The 27,840-nt window shown below is 52.5% G+C and overlaps 3 protein-coding genes across 8 annotated transcripts; all 3 read right to left on the bottom strand.

Annotated features, from left to right (window-relative positions):
• Window positions 1–1,441: 1,441 nt before the first annotated feature.
• Pigq (phosphatidylinositol glycan anchor biosynthesis class Q) lies at window positions 1,442–18,696 on the bottom strand. 4 transcript variants are annotated; one of them, XM_060363934.1, is made up of 11 exons: window positions 18,633–18,696; window positions 12,820–13,518; window positions 9,227–9,382; window positions 8,969–9,089; window positions 6,816–6,942; window positions 6,390–6,543; window positions 6,158–6,269; window positions 5,643–5,723; window positions 5,210–5,324; window positions 3,664–3,725; window positions 1,442–2,807 (listed from the first exon to the last, which is right to left on the bottom strand). In XM_060363934.1, exons 2-11 carry the CDS (start codon window positions 13,506–13,508, stop codon window positions 2,655–2,657), a joined length of 1,770 nt encoding a protein of 589 aa, XP_060219917.1. In that variant the 5' UTR covers window positions 13,509–13,518; window positions 18,633–18,696; the 3' UTR covers window positions 1,442–2,654. The 4 variants fall into 4 exon arrangements, with proteins under 4 accessions (XP_060219917.1, XP_060219914.1, XP_060219915.1 ...); XM_060363931.1 differs by lacking the exon at window positions 18,633–18,696 and adding an exon at window positions 17,894–17,991; XM_060363932.1 differs by lacking the exon at window positions 18,633–18,696 and adding an exon at window positions 17,894–17,985 and having other exon boundaries at window positions 9,227–9,358.
• A 187-nt stretch (window positions 18,697–18,883) lies between these two features.
• Window positions 18,884–20,092, bottom strand: Nhlrc4 (NHL repeat containing 4). Its single transcript, XM_021637199.2, has one exon. The coding sequence runs from the start codon at window positions 19,541–19,543 to the stop codon at window positions 19,172–19,174; it is 372 nt and encodes a 123-aa protein (XP_021492874.1). The 5' UTR covers window positions 19,544–20,092; the 3' UTR covers window positions 18,884–19,171.
• Window positions 20,093–21,946: 1,854 nt separating this feature from the next.
• Prr35 (proline rich 35) lies at window positions 21,947–27,518 on the bottom strand. 3 transcript variants are annotated; one of them, XM_021637127.2, is made up of 3 exons: window positions 26,859–27,518; window positions 23,094–24,199; window positions 21,947–22,796 (listed from the first exon to the last, which is right to left on the bottom strand). In XM_021637127.2, exons 2-3 carry the CDS (start codon window positions 24,158–24,160, stop codon window positions 22,151–22,153), a joined length of 1,713 nt encoding a protein of 570 aa, XP_021492802.2. In that variant the 5' UTR covers window positions 24,161–24,199; window positions 26,859–27,518; the 3' UTR covers window positions 21,947–22,150. The 3 variants fall into 3 exon arrangements, with proteins under 3 accessions (XP_021492802.2, XP_060219912.1, XP_021492800.2); XM_060363929.1 differs by lacking the exon at window positions 26,859–27,518 and adding an exon at window positions 26,539–26,667; XM_021637125.2 differs by lacking the exon at window positions 26,859–27,518 and adding an exon at window positions 25,498–26,113.
• Window positions 27,519–27,840: the final 322 nt, after the last annotated feature.

Raw genomic sequence — 27,840 nt, 5'->3', positions numbered from 1 at the left:
CTCAACACTCAAGAAGTTGAGGCAGGAAGATCAGCAGTTCAAGGTCATCTTCAGCTACATAGCCAGTTTGAAACCAGCCTGAGATACATGATACATGTTTCAAAAAAGAAATGTTTCAATTACTCAGAAGTCCTGGCCTTAGACTGGCAGCAAGAAGAGGCCTCACAACCTCTCAAAAGTAGACAGATCCAGACATCTTGATGGACAGTACAGCTAGTAGAAAGAGAATGAGGAAGGCAGGCCATTTTCACATCCCAAGTATTTGTAGAAAAGCTTCTTTTAGTTACAAAGGAAGGCAGATTGTGATAGGAACCCTATCAGCTCCTGAGAAAAGCCACCAATTTGACAGCATTAGGCACCTGTCCACCCCCACAAACAGTTCCTGTTGTTACAAAGCATGAGCTATGCCTGAGAATCATCAGAAAAACCTCCACGGCACAGCTCTCTGCAAGAGGCAATTCTTGTGGCTCCAGTGGCCAGTGTTCCTTCAGCCAGCTCTGGTGCCAGGCCCTGACTGGTCCCCCAAAGGGCAGACAGCCCAGGACTCTGCTGTACAGAATGACAGCTGCCAGGCAAACCTCATGACAGGGTTACAAGGGCCAGATGTGCTGAGGTCAGGACCTCCACCTGATGGGAGTCCAGGAGTGAAGGGGTGAGAGCAGGCAGCTACAGGATATATAAGGGTGACCAGAGTGGGGAAGAATGCATACACAGGAAGTGCTAATCCACGTGCAGCTGAGCCAAAAGTGTTACCAAGAAGCCCAGGCCCACGACCTCTGTATTTGGACCAAGTGACAGCTGCAAGGCCTACCTAGATAGCACCCAGTATTGCAAATTACAAAGCCACTTTCAGCAGGCTCTCAGTGGGCACAAAAGGGCTCCATGGCACTCCCCAGCTGGCCTCTACTGGTCCTTTGTGCAGCCCCAGGCTAGGAAGCAACTGAGGGTCTCTTCTCCATAACCAAAACAACAGGCCTGGAGGCATCTGAACGCTGCAGATGTTAAGCGTCAGTTCAGGACTGGTGGTGGTGGCAGATACCTTTAATCCCAGCACTGGAGAGGCAGAGACAGTGAATCTCAATGTGAGGCCAGCCTACTCTACAGAGTGAGTTCTGGGACAGCCAGAGCTACACAGAAAAACCCTGTGAGTTCAGAACACTGCTCTCTCTTGCATGGAATCCACTCACTCAGAGCTCAGAGTAGACAGGCCCACCTCTACCTCTGCCAGACTGCATCCCTGTCCCAGGTACCAAGATGAGGCTATGGCCAGAGGCCCTGAGCCCTAGGATGTCTTCAAGAGCCTAGGGCTGCACACTCACCCAGAAGACTCTTTGTAGAGGCCTTAGGCAGGAAATAATGGCAGTCATCTGGAGGAAGCCAATGCTTCACCTAGCCCACCCACCAGAGCCTGGCCAGACTTGCTGTACACCCAAACTCGTACTCCAAATTCATGAGATTTTATTGTCACCACAGGATCAGGATTCATCTTCAACAACACCCTCCACTGGGTGCTTAAGAGTTGCTGTGACCTATAGCAACAGGAAGCAGGCACAGATGAACCAATATCGATAGTTCTGAGTGCCCCTGAGAGACAGGCAGGGCTGGGTGACCTCTCCTGCCCATAGCTGACACGACCAGACCATTAAGCAGTGAGGTTTCCTGCCCCTAGGGACTAACTCACATGCAGTCCCACTAAGTGTCTGAGAACCCTGGCCATTCCACCTGCCCAAGGTCATTCACACACTAGGCCACAAAAGTGCCTGTCTAGAAGGGAGCTTCCTGGTCCTGTAAAGAGTCAGTAAGAGAAGAAAGAATACTTTGCCAAAGGCCTATCCCACATGGGGCACTAAGCAAGAGCACAGTGGCCAGGAGAGCAGGTATCCAATTACCACACATGATGTGACTTCAAGCAAAGGGTACCCAAAGGCCTATTAGCAGCAACTTTACAAGGTAATCTCAGGGAGCAGCAACAAGCAAACCCAATGAAGTACAGGGTGAGAGATTAGTTTGCTGGGGCAAGGCCTCAATTCCTCAGCTGCCTCAATTCCCCAGATGGGGATGTTCTGCTGAGACTTCTGGAGTGTACCAGGTGCCCAGGAGTGCTCCCACCCAATAAAGCAGCCAAGGATGGCCAGCGTACCCTACAGGGTCTGTGCACTCCTAGGAATCAGGCCTACTTCAGTAACTTCAACAAAACACATGGGTCCCCACCCAGGTGGTACTAGAGCAGTGGTTCTCAACCTGTGAGTTGGGACCCCTTGGGGTGTCAAATGACCCTTTCACAAGAGTCACCTAAGACCTTCAGAAAACACAGACATTTACATCACAATTCATACAGTAGCAAAATTGCAGTTAGGCAATAGCAATGAAAATAATTGTATGGTTGGTAGTCACCACACCATAAGGAACTATTAAAGGGTCTCAGCATGGGGAAGGTTGAGAACCACTGTGCTAGAGAGACGGAGTGCAAGACTGAAGCTGGCAGTGTCTAAGAGCCAAAGTAGTAACTCAAGGGGAAGGCCTGCCGACATTCAGTACATAGAGTGTCAGGCTGGCCCACGTGGGACCTGAGATGACCCCATGGTCAGTACTATCCTGGCAGACAGGAGGCGCGATGGCTGTGCAGTAGCTATGGATAGGCTGTGTCCAGCTCCTCAGTCCTGTTTGTCCTCTCTTTGCCTCCAGGGGTAGATGAGCTCTCCGAAGAAAAGCTTTCGGCACAGGGTGCCCCAGGAGTGCTTGGGATGGCAGCCACAGCTGGGCAGGCGGTAGGTGTGCACCACATGGCTATAGGGCAGGGGGTTGATCTGCAAGGGCAGGGTAGTTGTCAGTGGGGTAGTTGTCATAGGTGCTTCAGCTATGTCTACAGAGGAAGCTCCTGAGGGCTGGCCCCCTGGACCTGACTAGTGCTCTGGAGAATCTTTTGGCTAGACAACTGTAGGGTAAGGCCAAAAGGCTCTGACAAACCTTTGTCTATGGAATAGCCAAGCTGATCCTCAGAGAAGCAGGCCATACAGCATTCGGATACCCAAGGAACATATGGTGACAGGCAGCTCAGTGTCCCTTTGGGACAGTAATGCCCTATCCTAAGATCCATTCTGCTTCTAGGCTCCCAGAAGGAAGATGCTGATGCAGATGCTTCAGCATCTGAAAGACTTGAACTTGGCCAAAGATACAATCCATTGCCTGGAAAGTCACCCCAAAACATGTTCTGCTCTCTCCTATGGGGATCAAGAACCCAAGACTAAAAGAGCCACCACGGGTTCAAGTCCAACAGGAAATGACTACTTGTCATGAGGCCTTTGTAAAGCCATTTCTGTTTCTTTACAATCTTGAGCACTATGTGGTCCAAGGCAGTTCATGATGTCTCTGGCCCAGGACAGGGACACCCCACCCACAGCCTGGACTAGGTATCAGCTATGTAGACCACAATAGGTAGTCCCAACCCTTCTGGGGAGGTTCTAGCACAGTGAGTTATTGTGCTCAGATGTCAGGGAACCTACTCCTTAGCTCCACTGGGTCCTTCTACTTATATCTGACCTTTGGCTGATATAACACCAAGGTATCACACCAACTAACCCCAGCTGTCCCAGAACACTGGCAGAATATGGTGGAAGGGGGTCCCAGGTCTGAGAGGTAGGGAAGGTTAGAGGGAGTTCTTACCTGCATCAGGAGGCGGAGGGGCCTGCCTGCCTCCTGTTCCAGAACTTTGAACTTCACACCAGCTATAAGAAAGCAAGGTATTTAGGAAGGAGGGTGGAAGCTCTCAACCCCCAATCAGCTTCCATTGGTCCCACTGAATGCTGTGGGTCAGCAGAGGCTGTTGCAGATGGCAATTTCTGACAACAGAAGCCCCTTCAAGAGCACCCAGGTGGCAGCAGACCTGCCTGGGCACACACAGTTCTCTCCTCCTCCACCTTTCCCATCTGCCTCTATGCTGGGTGGCGGATGCCCTATTAATGGTTCAGTGTCTTACAACTTCTATGTCTGGCTGACTTGGGGACCCACAGCATCCCCGGCCTGTAGTTTGGTTCTCAGTCTAGGAAATGTCCAAGAGGAAGGTTCTTAAAAGAGCAGGAAATGGGCTGTGTGGTGATGGTGGTGGCGCACACCTTTAATCCCAGCACTTGCGAGGCAGAGGCAGGCAGATCTCTATGAGTTTGAGGCCAGCCTGGTCTACAAAGTGAGTTCCAGGAAAGCCAGGGATACACAGAGAAACCCTGTCTCAAAAAAAAAAAAAAAAGACAAAAAGGGCAGAAAATGAAGCTTACTTGAGGTGAGGTGGGAAGGGTCAGAACCGTGGCCTTCTATGCAGAGTTAAACTGCCCTACCCTGGCGGTCAGCTCCAGGCTGGGGAGAAAGAGGCCCTACATCCCAGGCTGGATCTGGGTCAACTTTGGCCCACCTGTCTTTGTGTGGAGGACAGAGTTTACAGGCAACATTGCAAATGAGTCTCTGACCTGGGCTCCCTAAAGTTAATGAAGAAATTAGCTAGAAGGATGTTGTCAAAATGTTTTATAGGCATTCAGCAGCAGGCAGACCTTGATATTGGTTCAAAGCCAAGAAATCTGCATGTCCCTAATCAAAAGGCCCTGAGCTGGCTGGAAGAGTCACATGGGCATAATGATCACCTTAGAAATCACCTGAACTGTTGAGTTTGCTATGCCAGGTAATCTTAGGTCCCTGCTGTGTCCAAGGCTCCAGAGACAAATGGGTTGCCCATAACAACCTTGTGCCTAATGGAGATAGATTCCCCTCAAGGGATCTGGTATCAGAATGCAGAGATTCAGGGGGATAGCTTGGGTGACAGGTGATGATTACAAACAGTACAGGATGATCCTATTACAGTCTAGCAGTCCTCATTCTGGCCAGTCTCTCCAAGGGTGAAGATCATCAAAAAGCAGACATATAGCCTATAACCACATGGAGATAGACTTCTCTGAGGCCCAGCCATACCCTACAAAGACCTCACATATTACAGGCTGGATGAGTCCTCAGGTCTTCATGCCTCTGAACTTTACCCTCCAGGGAGAGAGAGAAGACAGCATGTGCCCAGGGCCAAGCCTGTCTTCACTGCCCTGCCCACCATGCTACATCCACCAATTCTTTCAGGCAGAAGACACATGAGGTTGGCACAGGTGCTTTTGTAAGGCCTATGGGTATGTTGTAGCATCTGTCAGAAACCAGCCACCCAGTACCCAACACTTACCTGCCAGCCTGTAGGGTCGGCAGAGTCGGAGGCCAAGGGAGTATAGAGGCACAGAGTTAATGATGTCTACAAGTAGATGGATTAAGCCCTGCACAGTGATCACCAGGAGCCGGAGCTGTAGCAAAGATGACATTCAGGGCCACTGACTGGGGCTGTGGCACACATCAGACAGGTCTAGGAGGAGAGCATCCCAAAAGGCTCACCACTAGAGGAGGGCTCCTCTAAGACTCCATCCCTCTACTATGGGTCCTGACCTCCCCTGTAGCCAGCTCAGGGCAGAAACCCAACTGCTTTAAGACCAGTACATAGTTTCCAATGAGTTCAGAACAGCCGTGCTGATGTGGGCAAAGAAGTAGATGGCCTGTCCCCTGTGTGCCTGGCTCAGGCAGTGACCAAGTTCTGTAGGCCCCAAGGCAGTGGGTAGTAGGCTCACCAGGGTGAATACCAGGTAGTACAAAGCTGTGGTGGGCAGCAAGAAGATCAGGATGGTGAAGAGCAAGGTCCCAATGAACAGCTGTGGGGAACAAGGGCCATCATACTTGGCATCACAAGACCAACACCAGGGAGGCCACTCCATTGATGGCCACACACATCCATCCTTAAACTGAAGTTGGAATTTTTTGGCCTCCTGAGCTAGCAAGGGTCAGCATGTCCCCTTTACCATGAGGGGTGCTTTTACATATCCTGTGGACCTGGTGGCTCATGGGGAAAAAGCCAGCAGGGTACACAGGCAAATATGTTAGGAAGAAGGACATGTATCACATCTGGGAAAACAAATGGAATAAGCCAAAGCAGGCCCTATGCCCACCTGGGGAAAGTATGTAGGTCTGCTGGTACCTCCCCCTAGGCCAACTGCTGGAGGCTAGCTGCAGGATAGGAGTAGGCTGGTCACTGGTAGGGTCCAAGTAGCTGCCCTGGCCCGGTCAGCAGGCTCAAAGCTGTAGGTACCTGGTCAAGGTCATAGGAACAAGAATCCACCCGCTGGCGCAGAACATTCCACTTCTTCCCCCGGAACAGACGCCAGAGAGAGGAGAGGCCATAGATCTTCAGGCAGTACAGCCTGTAGGACACAGGCTCATGAGGGCCAGCTGGGGGCCCATGCCACACCTCACCCAACATACCCAACACACACCTGTTGTGTGCCCATGGCTTAGAAAGCTACACCTGGATGTACACATACCTGGCACCGTAGACATAGAAGCAGTAGATGTGGAAGGTAAGAAGGGCGATGATGTCCGAAAGAATGGACAAGGCAACAGTCAGTCCAAGGCAGGCTGAGAGGCCCACATGCCACAGGATGTGCTCAATAAAGGGAGACATGAGGTGGATATAGCCTGTGGAAAAGGGTTCAGCCTTGAGTAGTGCCCAGTGAGGCATTGGGAGACCCCGTTTCTGAAACTGAATATCTAACACTTCAGGACACAAGTGAGCACAGACCCAGCCACTGGCCCCAGAATTTGACTTGAGTGGCTGGCCTAACAGAGGTGGCTTCATACGATGGGATGCCAGAATATGGAGGCAGGAGGGGTATGGGGCATGGCTAGGGTTCTCTGTTCTCCTCAACCAGCCCTGCTGGGCTGCCCAACCCTGCCCATCAGGCACTCACTGATCCACAGATGGATGTGGTACAGGAAAAAGCGGCCTAGCACCTGATCCAGTGCCCGGTTCATCTTGAGCCCAGCAGGAGCACCCATCAGCCACTGCAGCAGATGCTGGAGCTCCTCAGCCACACGCTACAGGGACATGGGACAGGAAAAGGATGACATGATTACATTGAGGTAGGTGGCTGAGTCGAGTATTGACCCTAATGAGTTCCCACCCTAGCCAGTCTATCTGGGCAGGGCAAAAGCAGCCTGCACTTCCTTCCTTCAACGGTTCAGAATCATTGTCTTTTGATTTATTTAAACAGTGTCTCACTGTGTAGCTCTGGCTGTCTTGGAACTCACTATGTAGACTAGGTTGACATCAAACTCAATAGAGATCCACCTGCCTCTGCCTCTCCAGTGCCAAGATTACAAGTGTGTACCACCAAGCCCAGCAAATCATTGGACAGAATCTAACATTGGACATCTAACATTGGACAGAAACAGTGTTTCCCAAATTTGTCTGGCCACTGGACCCCTGACCCTTGGTCACAGATTATTTTCAAGATCCTGGGCTGAAGCATCTTCCAACAGGTGGAATACATGTGTCCCCAAGGGACATCTACCTCAATGTGAGAACTTCCTTCATTCTCCTATCCTGTCACTTTAGCCCTAGACCCATAGGGCTGTAAGCCCAATGATCCCTGGATACCACTGAGGCTGGAGAGATAGGCTCAGTTCAAGCTATACTTGGGAAATACTGAAGCCCTCAGTCAGAGACTTCACCTTGACACTTGGAAACCCAGAAATGGTTAGCAATTCTGGGTATAAGTCTTATCATGGATCAGGGAAGCAGGTGAGAACACGAGCAGGCAAGGGCCCTCAGAGAAAGGACAAATTAATTGAGTACAATAAACAGGGAAAGTGGCCCTGGCTGCCATGATGAGAGAACACTGATGGAGCTCACCAGCCACAGTGGGGGAAGTAAGGCGGCTAAGGGATGCTCTACTCTGTTATCACGGTGAGGCCACATGAGTAATTTTTTGTCTGTTTTGTTTTTTTGAGACAGGGTTTCTTTGTATAGCCTTGGCTGTACTGGAATTCACTCTGTAGACAAGGCTGGTCTTGAACTCACAGAGATCCATCTGTCTCTGCCTCTCAAGTGCTGGGATTAAAGGCGTGCACCACCACCATCCAGCACACAGAAGTAACTCTTGTATCCCTATGTACTCTTCCCAAAACCTCTTGCAACCCTGTGCAAGAGCCTTAGGACCACCAGGGAGGAGAGCAAAACCTTCTTTATAAATAGGGCTTATTTAATATTTAAAGGATAAAAGCCTGGCAGCGGAAAGAGACTCCATTTTTTAATCAAGTATTTATGGTTTTTTTATTTATTTTTTTTATTTTTTTTTTTGGCAGTTTTGCAAAGAGGATTCAGACAAAGCTGGCCAAGAAACAGAATATAGAAACAGCCTAACCTCTTTTACCACAGTCCCTGCTTTTCTTTCCTACTAGGATGACCTCCACATACCTCACAATTCATGAAGCTGAGAGGAGCTTGCTGCTACCAGATTCCTGGCCTAGCAGCAAACAGCTGGTATGTGTCTACATTGATGGAACAGAAGCTATACCCATGAGGAGGTCCTCAAGGCTTCCACAGTAGAGACAATGCCTTGCCTCTACTGAAGATAGGATGGAAAGTTCCAAGGCTGGGTAGAAATGAGGTGGAGGAGGCCAGAAAAGCAGGACTGGACCAGCAGCATGTGCTGTACATACCATGTAGGGGAATACTGGCAGCATAGAGGACAAAGCTGTGCCTCTTGTTTCCAGTGTAAGAGCAATCTGGGAATAGTGTGGCCAGTCCAGCAACAGTCCTGAGCACTTAGGTGTCCTGAGGCTGGCTTTCATCTGGAAGATCAGCTCAGTACAGAAAAGGGGCTCATGAAAGCCTCAACCACAAGTGGCCCCCAGACACTGCCACCTTCAAGAAGGGACAGCAGATACTTGAAAAATGCTACTCTCAACATAGGTCCTGAAAGCCAGGAAACATCTAAGCCTAGGGCCAAGGATTGTGTCTCTAGGGTAAGGACAGGGAAGAGATATTCGGGCCAGCTAAAGGACTACCCAAGAGGATTCCCAACCCTCAGGATGCCCAGCTCCACCCAAATCCACTCACATCAGCCACAGGGACCAAGGCATTGGCCAGCTGTCCAATTCGGTTATTGCTGTGGAGCCATGAGAGCAGCAGCAGGCCAAGAGCCACATCCAGTAGCATGGAAACCAGCAAGTTGGCCTTCCTGGAAGGAATGTCAGGGAAAGCAGCTGAGAGAGTTAGACCTAGCCTGTGACCTGAGAGAGGCCTGGCTGAAGGCACAATGCAGGGCAGCAGTGAAGAGCATGGGACTTCCCACCCTTCTTGTCAAGGAAGCCATACCTCATGAGCTGCATGGGGCTCTGAGCTTTTTCGGTGCTGAAGATGAGTGAGAGGTGCTTCAGTCGGTGCCGGAGCTGCTCACAAGTGGAGAGCTTACTCCTGATGAAGGAAAGGGGCCACAGCTTCCACAGCCTGGAGAGAATATAAGGGCCGAGACTGACAGTTTTGATTAAGTTTCTTACTCTAGAAAGAAAAAGCCAGATCCACTCAGCCTAAGCCCTCTGGTTCCACTCCAAAGCTCAGCGAGGCCCAAGCAAGTGTGAAGGTCAACATGGCCAAGCAAGGATGCATAGGTGTGAAATGCACAGCACCCTGCTGACCCCCATTCCGCATTGTGCTTACTGTTACTCCTAAGCTGGAACCCCTCACAGAGCCTCAGGTACACCTGAGCTCACCAGCCAATATAAAGGTATGTATCAATATGGCTGAAAAGTGAGCCAGGAGTGGTGGCACATGCCTTTAGTCCCAGTACTCTGGAGGCAGAGGAAAACAGATTTTTTTTTTTTTTTTCTCAAGACAGGGTTTCTCTGGGTAGCCTGGTCACTCTGTAGACCAGGCTGGCCTCAAACTCACAGAGATCTGCCTGAGTGCTGAGATTAAAAGCATGTGCCACTACCCTCCGGCTATCAAACAGATTTTTTTTAGTTCAAGGCCAAGCTTGGTCAGGGCTACCTTTCTCTCAAAAAAAAAAAAAAAAAGTCTCAAAAATGGGGATTAGGTCATCTACACACCCAGGGCTTGCCTTGCCTACTGGATGGTAACCCACCTCAGCAGGGTTTTCCTGGCCATCCCAGTATGACTGAATTCCTGACAAAGGAAGCACTGAGATATTTCCATAGATGCTCATATAGGAAGAGAAAATGTCTCCAAGCTAAGGAAGAAAAAGTGCCTGAGAGCAACTGAGCTGCACTCATGTGAGCAGGACAGCAGGGTGGAGGAGCACAAAGAACAGCAGCAGCAGGAGCTCTATTTCCACTCTCAGCCCTTGCTGGAAGCAGAAGGGGCCTAAGGGCTCCTGGGACATAGACAATTTTGTGTAACTTCAGGAGGAAAGAACAGGACATGACTTGTCTTTCAAATAGCCAACCACAGTGATCTTACTGGCCACATGAAACTCTTAAGGCTTCAGATCAGTCCTTCAGGGCCCAGGCTCACCACACCTTTGGGTTGTTTGAGAAAAGCACGATGTCAAGCTAGAGGAGTTTTGCTCTATAGTGTGAGCCTCCCTGTACTCCTAGCCACTCAGCACTCATAACCACTGACTCTTGCTTGATGAGAAGCCTGGTGTCTGCAATCAATACACAAGCACCTCAACCTCCCTTGAATCCCTTGAGAGGAAAAACTAATGACCTCTGATGTAATGGCACTTGGGCCCAGATGCACCTTCACCTTATTAACTCCAATGCTGTCACAAAGTCTACACCATACATCAAAATACTAGAAGCTCCTGCAACCTAAAGTGTATCCCCACAGGTTACCCAGGACTTCCTTTCTAGGACAGTATCCAAAGGTCCCCAAAGCCCCTGGAAAGTGGGAAAGGCCAGCTAGATCCCACCCCAGACACCAGTCTGTAGATCTAAAAAGAGGGAGGAAGCTGAGAGAACTCCAGCTGTTCCTTACGGGCAGCACCATGAAAACATCATCTTAGGCTGGGATGTAGCTCATCGGGTGGAGTGCTTGTCCAGTATTGTGGTGGTGTATGCCTTTAATACCAGCATTCTGGAGGCAGAGGGAGGTGGATCTGTGAGTTCCAGGCCAGCCTGGTCTATGGAGAGTTTTCCAGGCCAGCCAGGACTTCGTAGTGACAACTGTCTCAAAGTTAAAGGTCATCTTTGGCTATATAGCAAATTTGTGCCCAGATTGAGATATATGAAAAACCTATTTTATTTTTAAAAGACAGAGTTGAGAGTTAAAACATAACAACACACACACACACACACACACAGAGAGAGAGAGAGAGAGAGAGAGAGAGAGAGAGAGAGAGAGCAGAGCAGAGAATATCTCTGGGAGAAAAGGGCCCCCAGGCCGTCCTTTACAAGCTGAACTAAAAGAGCCTGGTGCTACCCAGCACTCCCAGGACTTGGAGACTTTTCCAAACAGCAACCCATTATTTTAAAGAGCCTGAGTGGGGACCACCACCCCAGGAAACTGGCTGGTTGGGAGAGGAACTGCATCAGCACCTGAAGACAGCTGTGGGGAGAACAGAGAAGCAGAGAAGGAGGCAGCTCTGTGTCCTCACAGATCAACCCCAGGTAGGGCAGATATTGGCGTTTAATCCCATCAATCCCAGAGGTAGAGTTTTGAGGCCAGCCTGGTCTACATAGTGAGTTCCAGGCCAGCCAGGGCTACATAGCTGAGACCCTTTCTCAAAACAAACAAACGAAAAATATTAAGATGACCTGAAGAGACGGTGCTGTGATTTGGAGCAGGCAGGGTGATTTGTTGCTCTTACAGAAGACACAGGCTTCACTCCCAGTACAGGGTGGCTCATAACCATCTGTAACTCCAGTCACAGGAGATCTGACCAGAGTTCTGACTAGGGATGCACATGATGCATAAATGCAAACATTCATACATAAAATGTTTCAAAAGGTACAAAACCTTGTGTACTTGAGCATCTTTTGGATATAGGACCTAGGAGTGGTATGGCTGGATCTTGAGGAATCACTATTCCTAATTGTCTGAGAAAGCGCCAGATTGATTTCCAAAGTGGTTGTACAAGTTTGCATTCCCACCAGCAATGGAGGAGGGTATAAAAGCAGATATTAAGACTCATAACCAAACCTTTGGCAGAGAGCAGGGAATCATATGAAAGAAGGGGGAGTTAGTAAGACCTGGAGAGGACAGCTCCACAAGGACCAAATATATCTGGACACAGGGGTCTTTCATGAGACTGTTTATCCAACCAAGGACCATGTACAGATATAACCTAGAACCCCTGCCCCGATATAACCCATAGTAATTCAGTATCCAAGTGGGTTCTCTAGTAAGGGGAACAGGGACTATTTCTGACATGAACTCAATGGCGGCAAGCAACCTTGCTAGGCTACAGAAGAGGACATTGCAGCCAGTCCTGAAGAAACCTGATAAGCTAGGGTCAGATCGAAGGGGAGGAGGTCCTCCCCTATCAGGGGACTTGGAAAGGGCCAGTGAGGAGATGAGGGAGGGAGGGTGGATTGGGAGGGAATGAGGGAGGGGGCTACGGCTGGGATACAAAGTAAATAACCTGTCATTAATATAAAAAAATTAAAAATTAAAAGAAAAAAAGGTACAAAACCAGTGTGTGATCATCAGATTTCTCCTTTAAGTGCTTGAATTGTCTGATTTATTCTATACCCAACTGGATGGGCCTCACACAATCATAGTCTCCAGGAAAAATAGGCTAGACCCAGAGGGGACATGGGAACAGCAGCCTCTACTAGGACATTCTCTGAAATGCAAAAGGAGGGGAGGTCAGATGAGAACCTGATCCCAGGAACATAAGGCTTAGGAAGGACCCGCTGACTGTCAATGCCACTACACACTGAAGAAAGAGCCTATGGTTCTCATGGGACTGACTGACTTGTTCTACCCTTCCTGTCTAAAACACCTACCAGCAAGCACTAGCTGCTGAGAGCAGGGACAGCAGAGAAGCCATCAGCAGGCAGACAGGTCCCGAGGCCCGTTTTGCCAACTCCACAAGTATGCTGGCCTCCACTCCCTCCGACTGCCAGTGGCTCAGGCGTATGGGGCCCTCATCAAACTGGTCATTTCGGAAGAGGACCTCGCTGCGTGCCACTGTGTCAAAGATGTCAGCTAGGCCTCCAGTGCTGGCTGTGGTGTCTCCAATCTGGCAGTCAGGCAGTTCTGTAGGTGGATGCAGCCAGGAGAGGAGAAGCTTACGCTGATCATAGAAGATGAGCATGACCTGGTCTTCAGTAGGTGTGTTCAGAGCGTTGGACACCTGATGGTAAGTGGCCTTACAGCTCCAGGACCTGGTACCCCTCTCCCGGCATAGCTGCAACCAGGGATCATGGGAGAAGATGGCACCCAGGCCCTCTAGGAAATGCCCCAGGCTCTCCTCTGGCTCCTGCTGACGGTGGCACCAGGTGCCTAATACAGACACTTGTACTTGGCTGGCCTTCTGCACCTGGGCCAGGAGCTCCTTGACTTGGATAGGAATGAAGGGAAAGTGCACCACAGCCAGGATCACAGCACTACTCTGTCCCGGGACCCACCGTCCCACAAGTAGGCCACTATCTGCTGTGGCACAGCATGTGGGGAAGAAGGCCTTGAGCACCATGCCGGGAGTCCTGGAAGAGAGGAGAAAATGTTGGTTTAGAACTGCGGTAACTGTGGCTGGCAGCACAGTGGCTGCAAGTTGCTGTACCATGCTTATGCACCATTCACATGGCCACAGGTTGGGAAAGCATAGTTCCCAATTTGGTGGCAGAGACTTTGGGCCATGACTATGCATCTCACAGGGACTGAACTTTTCCAATCACTGTCCCAGGAAGCAGCAGCTATATGTGTGAAGGCAGGCCAGTGCTTCCTCATGTTCCAAGTGAAGTAGCCTGAAGCAGGGCAAAGTGAGGTATTCAGACAGATAGCACTGACAGCAGTATGTGGGGCTGAGCCTCAGGGCTTCCTAATGTAAAAGGCCTCCTTATGAGTTTCATATGTAAACACACACAGTATGAGCATGTACACAAATAACTTTAACAATCCAGAAGCCAGCTGTGTGATGCATACCTGTAATTCTAGGAGTAAAGAGGTAGGAGACAGGAGCTTTCAAAAGAAGTGGGGGTGGGGAGGAAAATGGCTCTATGGTTCTTGACTGGTCTTGGTACTTAGGAGGCTAAAGCAGAAAGATGACTGTGAGTTCAAGGCCAGCTAGGCCTACCCATGAATTTCAGGGAAGCCTAAGATTTCAGGAAATTTCAGGAAAACCTTGTCTCAAACAGCAACAAACAGGATATATTTAAGCAAGAATTAAGATTAAAAACTCAAAACCTGGGGCTGGGGAGATGGCTCAGAGGTTAAGAGCACTTGTTGCTTTTGCAGAGAACCTGAGTTTGATTCCCAACATACACATGGTAGTCCATAACCACTCATAATTCCAGTTCTGGCAGATCCATGGGCACCAGGCACACATGTGGTGCACATGCATACATGCAGGCAAAACCTCATACAAATAAATATTAAAAAAATATCAAAACTGTTTTGGAGGGCCAGGGATGGCTTTCAATGGTAGAGTGCTTGCCTAGCATGGCCAACATTCTAAGTTTGATCTCAAAAACCACCAAAAATAAAAATAAAAGCAAACCAAACAAACTTGTTTTGAGACTCAGGAAAAGCAGATGCACACATATAGCACTGGTCCTAAAGCTGAGTCTAAGGTCTAGGACTCAATAACCCTGCTTGAAGAAGCCTCTCCTTTTGGAACAGGGAGCATGTCTTCCTGCCACTGGGCTCAGGGACTGTTCGGGAAGGTAGATTGCAAATTTGAGGCCTGCCTGGACTACAAAGTAAGATCAAGGCCAACCGGGTCAATGTAGAAAGACTGTAAGCCCCTCAAGGTACAAAAGTGGCCAGCCTCCATCCTGAGGCCCTCCAACTGCCAGGCTCTGTCCACAGAACACACTAAAGACTGCAATCATGGCCAGGCTCTGCCTTACAGAGTAAAAAGCCCAAGCTCTAATCAACCCCTAAGAAACCCTATATAAGCTTGCCTCTTGCTCAGTTGTCTGCTGCTTCTCACCCAAGCAGAGATAGCCATCCTCTTGTGTCTTTCCCAATAAATCTCTTGTGTGAGGTTTGTTGGACACTGTGACTTTGTGGAATCCCTTGGCTCCAGACTTCCAGGATACTTTTCCCTTCAGAGCCACAACACTTGCCTTGGGGAGTGCCCTTTCCCCTCAGGGCTATACACAGAGTGGCTCTACTTTGTTTGCCCTCTGCCCATCTGAGCTACCTCTGGTTAGTGCTCATCTTTCTCTGAATCCTTGACAGACACACTAAGATGGGGGCTCTCAGCAGGGCAGTATTCCTCCCCATGATACCAACACATTTTCTCTGACATGACACCAGCCCTCTTGGCCTCTCAAGATCTTGATGTGGCCTTTGAGTATTAAGAACCACCACAGCACCACAAATCCTCTATCCTGTGGACCCTATACCTTTCCACAGAAGGGAGCTCTCTGGAGATTGTGTGTTTCCTCACAGGCATCCCTGCTGAATTGAACTGCTGGAATGGTTGGCAGGGTTTGGGTGCCTACCTGTGCCTTTTTTTAGACACTACTCCATGTGTTCATATAAAGGACACAGCAATCCTGAGCAAAGACTCCCAATTTCGGATTCGTTCCTGAGGGAGGCACAGACCTTGGACTGAACCCCAGCCTAGCAGTCTAGTGTTCACACAGAACCTTTGGACATGAGGGGATAGAGAGCAATACAAATGCTGGGGGCAGTTGTCCCATAGACAAATGCCCAGAGCTTGAGGGGCCCAGATGCAGCTGCTCCCTCCCTTCAGGTAAGACAGTCCAGAAGACCTCACATGAACAACTTGGCAAAGGTTTTTGTTTTGTGATACTGAGAATTAGACCTAGAGTCTCATATGAGCTGTAAGCCCAGCCCAAAGCTGAGAAGTCTGAATGTGTCTGAATTGAGCTGTAGTACCTCCAAATGCTGATACTGAATAAAAACAACCCAACCTGAAAAAGCTCCCTCTCCCAGGTGAGTCAAGAAGTCTCAGGAAGCTGCTCCACAGTCAGAGTCTCCAGTAAAACAAACTCCAAAGTGCCTGGAGAAAGCAGGCAACTGGTGGGTGTCACAGAGAAACCCTGATGCCCAACACCAGCTCAGGCCAAAGTCCCATAGCCAGTGTCAAAACGAGTTTTTCTCATCCCTTCTGTAGAAACTGTCTCCAGAAAGCCATGACACGGGGCAGCAATGCATTATGAAAAGTACTAGAGCAATTCTGCCTATAGAGCTTCCAGTGGGCCACTGTCAAAGGACCTTTCAGTATAGCCCAAGCTTTTGTTCAACAACCCTGTGAGGACACACCAGCTCAGTGAAATACCATCTGAGTCTCCTGGGGAACACTTCACATAAACTAAGGGAAAATGTCACAACCGTCCAGGAAGAGAAATGCCCTTGGTCTAATTATAAACAGATGTTGAGGGAGGTGGGTTTGAGTCTGTTCACAATCAGTAAATTCACTGTGCTGTGTATAGTTTGTGCACATCCTTTTTGCGAAGCATGCTTCATTTACAGTTTATCTTAAAAAAAAAAAAAAAAAACAAAGCAAAGCAAAGCAAAACAAAAAAGCTCAGGTCAAAGAAAAGAAGGTGGAAGGCAGAGGTTGGAGCTCTGATCTGTGAGGTACTGAAAGAAATCAAGTTCAGGGGCAAATTCCCACCCTCACTCCCAACTCAGCCTCCAGAACCACTGAAGTGTAAAGGAGTGTGCTTACACTGGGCTACTGGGATTCCAGCAGCAGAAAAACATGAAAGAGCAGGGAATCAATACAAGAGCTGAAGGCTGGAGAGAGAAGGCAGAAACTTCGGCAGTGCGAACATCTTTAAAGATGCTGATTAAAAGAACAGCCCAAGCTTGGAAAAGCAGCCTCTGCTAGGAAGGAGTCAGTTCCCTCCCCAACAGCCCATTCCCTGGTGGGTTAAATAAGAGAGGCCTCAGGAAGACTCTCCAGAGAACTGGAAGTCAGACTTCAGTAGAACTCCTGTTTACCTCCCTTGCCAGGATAGGCAGGAGGGATGGCCAGCCCACTTAAGAGAGGCCAGGAATTATCATACCTGAAATGCTCCAAATCTTTGAGGGGGTTCATATTTACCCCACGTTCAAAACAAAACAGAAACCACTCTTCTGACTGGAGATGTAGCTCAGTTGGTAGGGTGCTTGCCTAGCTTGCACAAGACCCTGGGCTCAGTTCCCAGAACCTCATAAACCAATAGTAGTAGTGTCTGTCTGTAATCGAGAAGTGGACGCAGGAACATCAAAACTTCAAGCTCATTCTTTGCTCCACAGGGATTTTAAAGCCAGCCAGCCTAGCCCATAAGGGAACCTGTCCAAAAACACTTTTTTTTTTTTTCCATTTCAAAAGGAGGGGGTGAATCTGTTTCCGATCTTTACTGAGGTTAATGACAAGTGTGAGTATCCGCGGGTGCCCCAGAAATCTTCCAGCTAGTTCCCAGGCCTGGAGGTGAGGAGGAGCCACCTGGCGCCCTCAAGTTCCAGACAGCAGGCCCAGACCCACAACGGGTGCGGTGGAGCCAAGAGGTGAGCTGCGGGGTTGGCCGCCGCTCCCTCCACCCGGTCCTGCGGGTTTCCCATCTCAGAGTGTTAAGAGACAGGCACTGAGGACCAAGAGGCCTGTGCTACCTCGGGATTTCCATCTCTTCTTCTCCCGGCCCCGCCGCCCCCTAGTGCTCACCGGCTGGTGCCCCGGGCCGCGTCCCCGAGCGGTAGGGAAGGGACTTGGTTGAGCACCGCTTTCGGCGGGCCCGGGAGGACGATGGTGCTCGCGGCCCCCAGGCCCGCAGCGGGACATCAGCACCATTTCCGCCGGCTCCGCGCGTTGCCGCGCGACGGTCCAGTCCCCAAACCGGCCCGGGCTGTCCACCGACTGAGGCCGAAAGTTCCGCGCGCGGCTCCTGAAATTAAACCTACCTTCGCTGTAAACATCCTGAAAGACGGGCTGGACCCAGCCTTTGGGGACCCATATCGCCGCTTTGTTCTCACCACCCGGCTCTGCCTAGGCTGCTAAGCCCGGACCCTCCCATCTGTCTCTCTGCATTGCGGGTAGGGTGTACAGTGACATATTTGGACCGCATAGTCCTCGAGCAATACCCCTAAGAACGCAACTAATGTTTATTGAACGTCTTACACTCTAGGTTCTTACATTGTCCACTAATTCCCCCATAATATAATGATCAGGATATATTGAGATTAGCTGGAGGAGCGACAGGTGTGGTGGTATAAACCACAGACCTTAAGGTCCAGATGTCAGGCTGGGTACCACCCCACACCCTCAGGAATCAAAAGCAAGCACCTTTTTCCTGCTCCTTCCCACATGAAGATCCTGACTGAGACGCAGATTCTCACTGTGTAAGCTACACACACACACACACACACACACACACACAAACTCCCCCTCCAGATCTCATTTGTTACATGGAAGGAAAAGCCACCGTTTCCCTGCCTTGAATGGAAGGGTATGAAAGGACTTGTGCTACCCAGAGCCCTCCCAGCACTCCATCCAAAAACCCAAGAGTGGTTTGGACTGGGATTGAAGGAGAAACCAAAGACATCTTTCAAAACAGGACTTGTACAGGAGAGGACCTTAAGACCCAACTCTTGAAATGTGCCAGGACACCTGCAGAGCCCCTCTAACTTGCTTATCCCTTACCTCTGCTGGACCCAGAGTTGCTTGCTGTTGGAGGTTCAAGAAAGGGTATTTTTGTGAGGCTAGGGGGCACACTAAAGAACCACACCCTTGCCCTAAGCAGTCCAGCCCAGCCTAGCCACACCCTCCCTCCCTGCCTGCATGCCTCTGATTAGGACATAGGGGTTGGGGCCCCTGGCTAGGTGCTGGCAGACAGCCTCAGCACCCCGGATCTGTGGCTTCATGTGTCTCCTCAAAGCTCAGGCCTCCTGAGACCCAAGCTAGCAGAGCCAGGGACTAGATAGCCCTTGGACTTTGTAGGGAATGAAGGGCTATAGGCATACCAAACAGGGAAGTAGAAATGGCCCAGTTAAGAGCCTCATCAGGAGGTGGCGATTCATGGCTTCTGGGGAGACAGGAGCACTTGCCAAGAGGAAATCACAAAGCCAGCTAAGACCAAGTAGCAGGAAGAAGGCATAGCAGCCCCAAGGAGCATTCCATGATAGTTCAAGGGATTCAGGCCTGACCAGTCATGGCAGGAGGCCATTTTCCTCAGTCTACCCTTAGGCCATCTCCCCAAGATACTGGTACACCTTGATGCAGTTGCCCCCTGCATCTGCCACCACCAGTTGGCCCTGGGGTGCACAGGCCATACCCAAGGGCCTCTCTAGTCCTTCCAACTGCAAGCATTTGGGTGGCCCAACCCGGGGAAACAGAGTCACTTGATGTCTCTGCTCATCAGCCACAATAATGCTACCTTCTGTGTCAGAGCACACACCTGCTGGATGGCCAAATCTATGCCCAGTCAGGGTTCCTAGGGAACCCAGAGGCTGATAGGCACTGCCAAACAGCTGCACATCTCCAAACTCTTCACTCACAGCAAGGCCCCCATCAGGCCCTGGACCTACCCAACAGGGACCCTCCAGACCTAGCATGGAGGCTGGAGCAAGGGGTTCCCAGGTTGGTCCCAACAGGAAGCTGTGCACAGTTCCAGGCAAGTAGTCTGTCACCAGGAAGTGGCCAAGAGCATCCACAGCCAGCCCTCGGGGTGACAAGAACGTGCCTACAGTCACCCAGCGGCCCTGAGGTTCCCGGGAAGTGTACTGGAGAGCATACACAGCCCCGTGGATGAGGTCACTGACTACCACAAGCCCTGAAGCTGTCACAGCCACATCCTCTGGAACAAAGGCTCCAGTTCCAGGCACGCGGCAGGGTAGTTGACAAATGGAACGTCCCTCAAGATCCAGCACATGGACACAGGATGCAGCACCAGCCGTCAAGAAGAGGAGGCCATCTGGTGAGCAGTGCAGGCCTCGGGGGCTCCCCGCAGCCCCTGATGGCACCAGGATTTGCCCCAACAGCCGGGGCTGCCAGGAGCAACTGGCATCTTTAAGTTGGTCCAGCCTGGGATCAGGCCCTTGGGAGTAGGTGGCTGGAAGTAGGGGTGGCCCAAGGAGGTCAAGGACAGATGGGAGGCCAAGGACGGCAAGCAGTCACGGTTTCGGGTTCTCAGCAGCTGCAAAAGAAGTGGAATACCCATGTGTGCAGATGGTGGCTCATGGGGACCAGCACCCTCCAGTTGTACAGACGAAGAGTTGAGGTGAGGGTGGAAGGTGGGCATAACGCTGAGCTATTTTTGTGCTCAGTTCCTCCTAGTTCCGAGCGCTCACCTTGTCCCCAAGCCCAATAACCACACATGTGAAAGTTGTCTGCAACCGTGGTCTGGGAGACACTACCCACTCAAGAGGGTCAAAGGTTTTGCTCTAAGGCTCAAATCACATGCATAGCTGTGTCCTAACACAGGAGTGGGGATGGGGGCAGATAAGCAGCATTTCTCAAACTTACCAGCCCTTCATAGGAATGGCCTGTGCTCTGGTTGGTTCTCCCCACTACACACACAACTCCTCTGCTTTAGCCAGGGAGACCTTCAAACTCCAGCTTCCCAGGGCTCTCTGCTTGTCCCTTGCCCCTTCCATAGAGATCGGGATACCTCTTACTTGGGGCTGGCTGGCTGGCCTCAGGGCTTTAGCTCAGGTCTCTGTTGTTGGAGACAGCTGGGTGTGTATGTGTTGTGGGGGAGGACAGCTAGGGGAGGAGTCACCAGACAAGTTTCCTGCGGGGACAAATTGAGCAGGGGGAGGGGAAAGCTGTTTGGGCCTGGCCTCCAGTCCTTCACCCTCTAGCTTGGGTCTTCACATGGGCCTCATCCTTACTCTCAACGCTTTCTACTGCATAGCTCTGTAGGGTAAGCCTGCTCTCTCCAGGAGGCACCCACAGTCCTCTAGGACAAGAGGCAGGACATTTGTGTCAGGACCAAACCCTGGTCACCCTCTTGCCACCTCCACCAAGAAGTTCAAAGTTGGTTCTTTTGTCTTCCTGTGAGTCTGGTGATGCTGCCTCCCAGGACCAGAAATCAGGGTCTAGTAGGCACATGGGGATCCTGAGAGGAAGGTGCTTCAGATGTAAGCCTGGATACCTGGCTCTGCTCCCAGCAGGTCCCCAGGAATCCTCCAGGTCAATGGTGTCCAGCTAGCTTTTTTCAGCCTTGGCCTGCAGCCCCACAGCACCATGGGCTGACCAGCCAGAACTCTGGTCCCAACGCCACCTGTAATGCCTCACAGCAGGGTGGCTTCCTGATGCTATCACCAGGTAGGTGGTTAATGGAGCAGCTGAAGGTCCTGTTTGGACTGGCCCCAGCCTGGCCAGTCCAGCCCCAGTGAGAACAGTGCCTCCTCTGAGGGCAGCTTGTACTTCAGGGCATTCCTAGGTGGGGATGAAGGCCATGGCCCAAGTCCCCGGGGAGAAAACTGATTTGCTATTGCTGGGGGGCCCCAGCAGCCCTCCCTGGCTGTCTCCCACCCTGGCCTATGGAAGGCCAAGCAGGGCTGTACTTGGAGGGAAGCAGTGAGCTGTGAAGGCCACCGATGCCTATCATGGCTGCAGGGGCTGGCGGGGGGCCCAGGAAGGCCACACCGGGTGAGCAGCCTGGAGCCATAGAAGGCAGGAGGCTTTGGCCACCACAGGCAAAGCTGGCATTAGGCTGCTTGGATGGATTCAGGCCCAAGGACATGCAGGGTCCTTGCCCATCCCCAGTGAGCTGAAACAGGCCAGGTTATCCTGGCATGTCTGCCTCTCTGCCGCTCTTCCCTGAGTCCCCTAATTGAGTGTACCCAGCCTACCACATTGGAAGAACCAAGTCCACAATAAGGACTTTGAGTTCAAAGGTGAACCCGAGTCTGGTGTCCAGGACATTTGCTCACTGGGATGCTCAAGCCAGGTACATTTGCTTGAGGGTACCCAGGTGCTTGTGCAGGGACAGAAAAGGAAAGAGACCCAAGTAGGGTGTTTGAAAGCAGTTTCTATTTTAATGTCCACAACTTTGTTCAATAAATAAATCATGACCTTGCTATGTCCGTGTGACCCCAGAGACTACCATGGGCTGGTGGGGGAGTTGGGGAGTGGGCATCTGTCCAGAACACATGCACACTGACACTGGACAGGCCCAGACAATGGGGCCCAGGTCAGGGAGAGGAGCCCACACACTAAGGTGGCTGCGGACAGACGTCAGCACCGGGGAGGATCTGCAAGTTCGGGTTATCTTTAGAGGTCTGAGAGCTGCCAGCTCCAAGATGATTGCCCCAGCCACTACCAGGAATTCCATGTTCCTCAGGGGCCTGGAGGGGGAGGACAGGAGGTGGGACACTGGAGTCAGCCTCACACTTGGTGGTACGGTTTGAGAAAGGCTCAAGCACAGGGCCTAATACGCTGGAGGGCTTGGAGGTCCCCCTTGCCAGCATGGGGCCTGGATCAAGCAGCCCCCAGGACTCTGCAGGTGCCTCAGTTCCCTTGGTAGGCACCCGCTTCACTGAGAGGTCCAAGGGTGTGTCCGGTGGGCGAGCTGCCCGGGCCAACGCCTGATGGATGGTGAACAGTTCGCGGCGGATCTTGCCAAGCTGCTCTCGTAGAGGTCTGGGGGCTAGACCCCCAGCCGGTCCCAGCTGCCCCAAGCGCTGCTCCACCCTGGCATAGTCACCAAAGGCCTCGGTCAGGTCCTCTCCCACTGGGACTGGACTTGCTAGCACTTGGCCTTGTGGCTGCTGTAGAAGGTGGACATCAGGGCCTGCGGCTTTAGGGTCACCTGGCTCCTTGTCCTCAGGCCAGAGGATCAGGGAGGAGCCTGTCGGCAGGCTGAGAGGTAAAAGCCAGTCAGAAGGCTATCCTTCCTTCTAAAGTCCCCCAAGTCCCAGCCTATGTCTTCTGCTCAATGTCACCCATATCCCAGGGAAAGGAAGAGGCCCCAGGCTAGACCTGGACATCCAGAAGAAAAAGTGGGTCAAAAAAAAAAAAAAAAAAAAAAAAGGACTCTCTGGTGTCAGGTCCCTTTGTGGCCTGGAGTCTCCTAGTGAATAAGCTGAAGATGGCCCAGCCTCCCACCCAATTCACCCCGACACCCTCACACTAGGACCCAAGGCTCCTGATACCCACCTGTTCTGACAGCCAAATTTTGCCAGGTTCAGGGGGACCTTTGGGAGCTCAGGCATGTTGCCTAGGGGCAGCCTCTTCTGCGGGTTGCTCTGAGCCACTCGGTCCAGCTCTCCTTCATGCCCAGCATCTCTGGAAGCATCATGGGGCCAGGGTCTCCCCAGCCCTGGCACAGGCACCTTTAGCATCCCAGGAGCAGCCAGAGCCCCAGGAGGCCCCTTGAGGAGCACAGAGGACTTGGCTGGGGCAGCTCTGCTTGCTGCCTGTCCTAAGCTGTGCTCCAGCAGCAGTGGGTAGTAGAGGCGGGGAGCCAGGCCTGGACGCTCAGGTGCCTGTGGGGCTGGGAAGGCTGTCGGGGGCAGCAAGGGGCTTGCCGAGGCCAAGAAGGGCATGTGGGCTGCAGCTGCTGCCAGTGAGGGCCCCAGATAGGAGAAGAGGCCTGGGCCAAGAGGGTAGTTGACACCCAGCAATGATAGGTGGAGGCTCTGGGCTTCAGGGAACTCCCCCTGGGCAGGAGGTGGGTAGCAGGGGACAGTGCTCTCAGAGCCTGCCGAGGCTATGGCCCCTAGAGACCCACTCATCATACCACTACTCAGTCCCGGCTTCCATGACTCTGCCAAGAGGCCACTGCTGCCTGGACCCTTCTGGATGGCTCTAGCCAGAGGGGGCAGTGACCCTGAGGACTCCTCTGATCCAGGTTTGGGGCCTCTGACACAACGGTGCTGGGAAAGGCTGTCAGTGACAATGAGAGCTGGCTCAGTAGGTTTGCTGCTAGTGTCTGAGAAGCCTGTGGAACAGTTGGGGGTGGGCACCTGAGGCCTGGGCGATGGGGGCGCACGGCGGCATGCCCAGTCAGGGGAGTCTAGCAGTAGGGAGAGGGAGTCTTTGCAGAGGCTGTACTTCATGTGGTTGTAGAGGTGGGACTTCTCCAGGCAGGTGAAAGGACACTGGAAGCACTTGTAGTTATAGGGTTTGCCCCAGGGCCGTGGGATGTAGTGTGGCTTCTTGGGCTTCCGTGACCGTGCCCTTGTCCCAGTGCCCACTCGGCATGAGCCTGCCTCTCGAGACATGGCAGCCTGCTAGCAGGCAAGCCTGGGCATCATGGCCACCTGCAGACAGGAGAGACAAGGACCCAGTTAACACCAGGCTTTCTCACTCTCTGCTTCTTTTCACTAGGGGCCCTGCATCAGAACCCGTGAAGCCCCCATATGCCTTGCCTCAAGGTGTCTGACCTTTGTCCTGCACACCCTTTATTCTTTTGGGAGGGGTGTGGTGGCACTCGCCTTTACTCCCATCATTTGGGAAGCTGAGGCAGGGGGATTCCTGTGAGTTCTAGGCCATTCAGAGCTACAGAGTGAGATTCTGTGAAAAGAAAACAAAAAGCGGGGAGGGGGAAAGGAAAAGAAAATGGAAGCACCTAGATGTTCTGATCCAGGTAGACATAAATAAGGTTATAAGGATTGTCTAAGGAGGACCTGAACATTGTTGCTAAAAAAATATACTCATAAGTTTATCAGGAATTAAATTTAACTGGGTGTCTCGTATTTTATTCAGCAAGTGACCCTGTACAAATACCCACTGCTGGGGCCAAGCTGGCCCCGAAGGCCAATATCTGGGATAACTGGTCTCCATTTCGTTTCTGCTCTTTGCACCAGGCAGGTACCCACTGAGCATTTGGTAAGAGAATGAAAGCAGCCATGTGTGACCAGAGCCACCAATCTGATGGCCCTCTAGAGACATTTTCTTGGTTGAGCCACCTGCCTCTGCCAGAAACAGTAGCAAATCACCAAGATTCAAAACCAACAGAAACTTTGAGATCTCACTAACACAACGTGTGCAAATGTGTGTGAGAGTGCATGTGTGCAGGCCAGAACCAGCTAGCGGAGTGTCAAGTGGGCAGGTCTCTCAGGGGGGTCAGCCACACATGAAGCAAACCCAGGCTGGGGGGAGTGGATGTCACAGCACGGCCCCATGGCACAGCCACCTGCTCAACCCGGCTCCATCTGGGTGGCTTCAGGCAGGTCAGTCACTGAGCTTGCAGTGACCGGGCTCAGCCAAGAAAGACCCTCTTCTCCTCACGTCCTGCACACTGGCTCAGAAGCTCCTCTTCACTCCATCTGGGCCACCACCTGGGCTGTCCACTGTCCCAGCACCCGCGCTTGTGCGTGGCGCGTGTGCACACAGGCTTGGGGTGTGTGCATACAAGCGTGCAAGATTCCCAAGGAATCTTTGCTCTATGCCTGGAGGGACCACTCCTGCATGGCTGAGCTAACCAGGCACAGGGAGTGCCACCAAGGGCACACACTTCCATACCACTTCCCCCATAGCATGGATTTGCCTGTTCGGAAGTGTGTACCCACATTACAGACTACGCTGGAAAACACATGAAGACATGGCTGTGACTCACGCTTGGTCATAGACTCAGCATAGATGCTGACACACATGTGCCTCGTGATTTGAACAGCAGGGATGGGAGTGGAGGGCAGCTGCTGAACTCAGCTCTCTTGTATGCTAGTCATTACACTTCCGGCCGCGATAGACAGTCACCTTTATTTTCACCAAAGATCAGGCTGACACCCCTTAGGTGGGCAGCTAGAAGAGTGAAAAAGCACTGCACGCCAAAAGGCTTGGGATCATATAGGCTACAGGCTGGGCTCCGGAGATGGGGCAAACACAGGCTGAGGAAGACGCCAAGGTTGGGAGGTGGGTGCTGGCTCAGGAAAGGGTCCCGGGGCCCCCTGAGGGGTTGCAGACCCAGCCTGGGCTTGGCATATATACAGGCAGAGTCTATTCTGTCTGCATCTGCACCCCCCAACCCCCGACTCCCCGCAAAATGTGAAGACAGATAAGCATGTGTGCTCAGGCGACAGAGGCGTCAGTGCTGGGCCATCGATCACCCAGCCCTGGGAGCCACACAGCTGTGCTGAGCGGTGCTGCCGCTCAACCCACCTCCCAGTCCGGACTGAGGGTCCCCCCCGGGGCCTTGGACTTGGGGCTTGGGGCTCATCCAGATCAGGGCCCCGAGGTGCTGACCTCTCCAAGACCCAGAGGATGCTGGGCATGGGCCCACCACCGTGCGCATCGCTACACGAGCCGCACACACACAAAGGCAAACTCACCCTGCTGCCACCCAGCCCCAGCCCCAACTTAGGACCTGGCATGTGCCCTCAGACACCTTGGCTGCGCGCCTGGTTTGGAGAACTAATAGCTGAAAGGGCCAGCCCACCCATCCATTGACCCTCTTGGGACTCAGTACCCTATAGGGATGGGCACAGAAGCTGAAGTGGACAGCTGGAACCCTACCGCCTTGCCTCCCCGCTGCGGGCGCCGCCCTGATGAGCCCTCACCGTGCTGGGATCACGAGCAGCCCTGTCCAACGCATTTCGTCCGGAGCCTGAGCCCCAACTTCTCGGGAAGTGCCGCCCGCCCGCCCTCCCGCCCGCCTTACCGCGTCCACCGAACCGAGCCTATGGCGTCTGCCAAATGTGCGTCAAGCCGCGCGGAGGGGCAAACTTCCCACTTGCGGACACTGCCGGGGTAACTGAGGTCCAGAGCTGGAAGCGGTAGCGACTCCCCAGTGCCACCGCCGCCGCCTCCCGCGTTCCCCGACGCCGACTCGCAGGCGCCCACCAAAGTTGGCAGCGAAGCGCGTGCGCCTCGGCGCGAGCTCCCAAACCCAGCGACCTCCGACCAGGCTGTGCGCGGGAGGCGGGACGGTTTTAGCCACAGACGGCTCCCACCACCTAGCACGCCGCCCTGCACACTCACCGGACGCGCTGGGAAGGCTCCTGGAGGGAGCGAGGCCGGACCCGCCACCGTGCCGCAAGAGCTTGGAGTGGCGCGCAGGTGCGGGGCCGAGTGAGGGGCGCCTGGCACCGTCCCCGCCCCTGACGCCTGCAGGCTGCCGCGGGGGTGCGCAGAGGCAGCCAAGTCTCCCGGGTCCCCGCAGCCGCAAGAGGGGGCGTCAGCACGCATCAGTCAGGGCTCTGGCCCCTGACAGCCGCCTGCCCACCCAAATCAGGGCCTGGGGGCTGAACCCTAGGACAGGAGACCTCCAGAGCGGACCAGGAGAGGCCAAAACCCAGAGCTCAGGTGGTGGAGCCTGGGTGTCCTTGCCAGCTTCCTCTGGGCAAGAGAGCCAGGGAGCCTGTGTGTTTCCTCTACTCCGAGCAGGAGGCGTCTCCTGCGCCCGTGCTCTACCGGCTGATGGTCACCATGCACGGACACCCCCACCCCGGATGCATCATGCCACTCCCAGCCCCCAGCCTTTACTCTTCACTTCCTCGGAGGTTCCATCCCTGCTTCAGGACAGAGCCAATGCCTGAGCCCACTCCCGGAAGGGCAGCATTCATCCCCACTGCTGGCTTCTCCTGGAAGGATTGTGAGGTGTCAAAGGACCCAGGGGGGTTTGGAATGCCGAGCACAAGCACACCGTGAATGCTAGAACTTCCTTCCCTTTAGTGTCTTCCTGGCCAGAACTGCTCTCAGGTTGTCAAAACGTAACATCTGGGGTCATGCTTCCTAGCCAGGCCCCAGGGAATTTTGGCTAACTGGTGAGTTCCAGAGGTGCATGTGGGCATGGCATGGGCAGAGGCAGATAATCTCAATCTCTCTCTCTCTCTCTCTCTCTCTCTGTGTGTGTGTGTGTGTATGTGTGTGTCTGTCTGTCTGTCTCTCTCTCTCTCTCCAAGCATGGCCGGGTGATTGCTGCCCCAGGCCTGCCCTGTGGAGGCTCAGAGGTCAAGAGACT

The sequence above is a fragment of the Meriones unguiculatus genome, chromosome 11, assembly GCF_030254825.1.
Source record: "Meriones unguiculatus strain TT.TT164.6M chromosome 11, Bangor_MerUng_6.1, whole genome shotgun sequence".
In the NCBI taxonomy this organism is placed as follows: domain Eukaryota; kingdom Metazoa; phylum Chordata; class Mammalia; order Rodentia; family Muridae; genus Meriones; species Meriones unguiculatus.
Note: the sequence above shows the minus strand (reverse complement) of the source record. Positions and strands in the feature narration are given on the sequence as shown.

Coding starts and splice junctions, on each gene's coding strand:
- Nhlrc4 (XM_021637199.2), bottom strand. CDS start 19,543: ATGCTAGGTCTGGAGGGTCCCTGTTGGGTAGGTCCAGGGCCTGATGGG.
- Prr35 (XM_021637127.2), bottom strand. CDS start 24,160: ATGTCTCGAGAGGCAGGCTCATGCCGAGTGGGCACTGGGACAAGGGCA. Junction 22,797..23,093: donor AAATTTGGCTGTCAGAACAG/GTGGGTATCAGG, acceptor TTTACCTCTCAG/CCTGCCGACAGGCTCCTCCC.
- Pigq (XM_060363931.1), bottom strand. CDS start 17,946: ATGGGTCCCCAAAGGCTGGGTCCAGCCCGTCTTTCAGGATGTTTACAG. Junction 6,943..8,968: donor CCTTGGTCCCTGTGGCTGAT/GTGAGTGGATTT, acceptor ATGTCCCTGTAG/CGTGTGGCTGAGGAGCTCCA. Junction 5,325..5,642: donor ACTACCTGGTATTCACCCTG/GTGAGCCTACTA, acceptor TCTTTGCTACAG/CTCCGGCTCCTGGTGATCAC.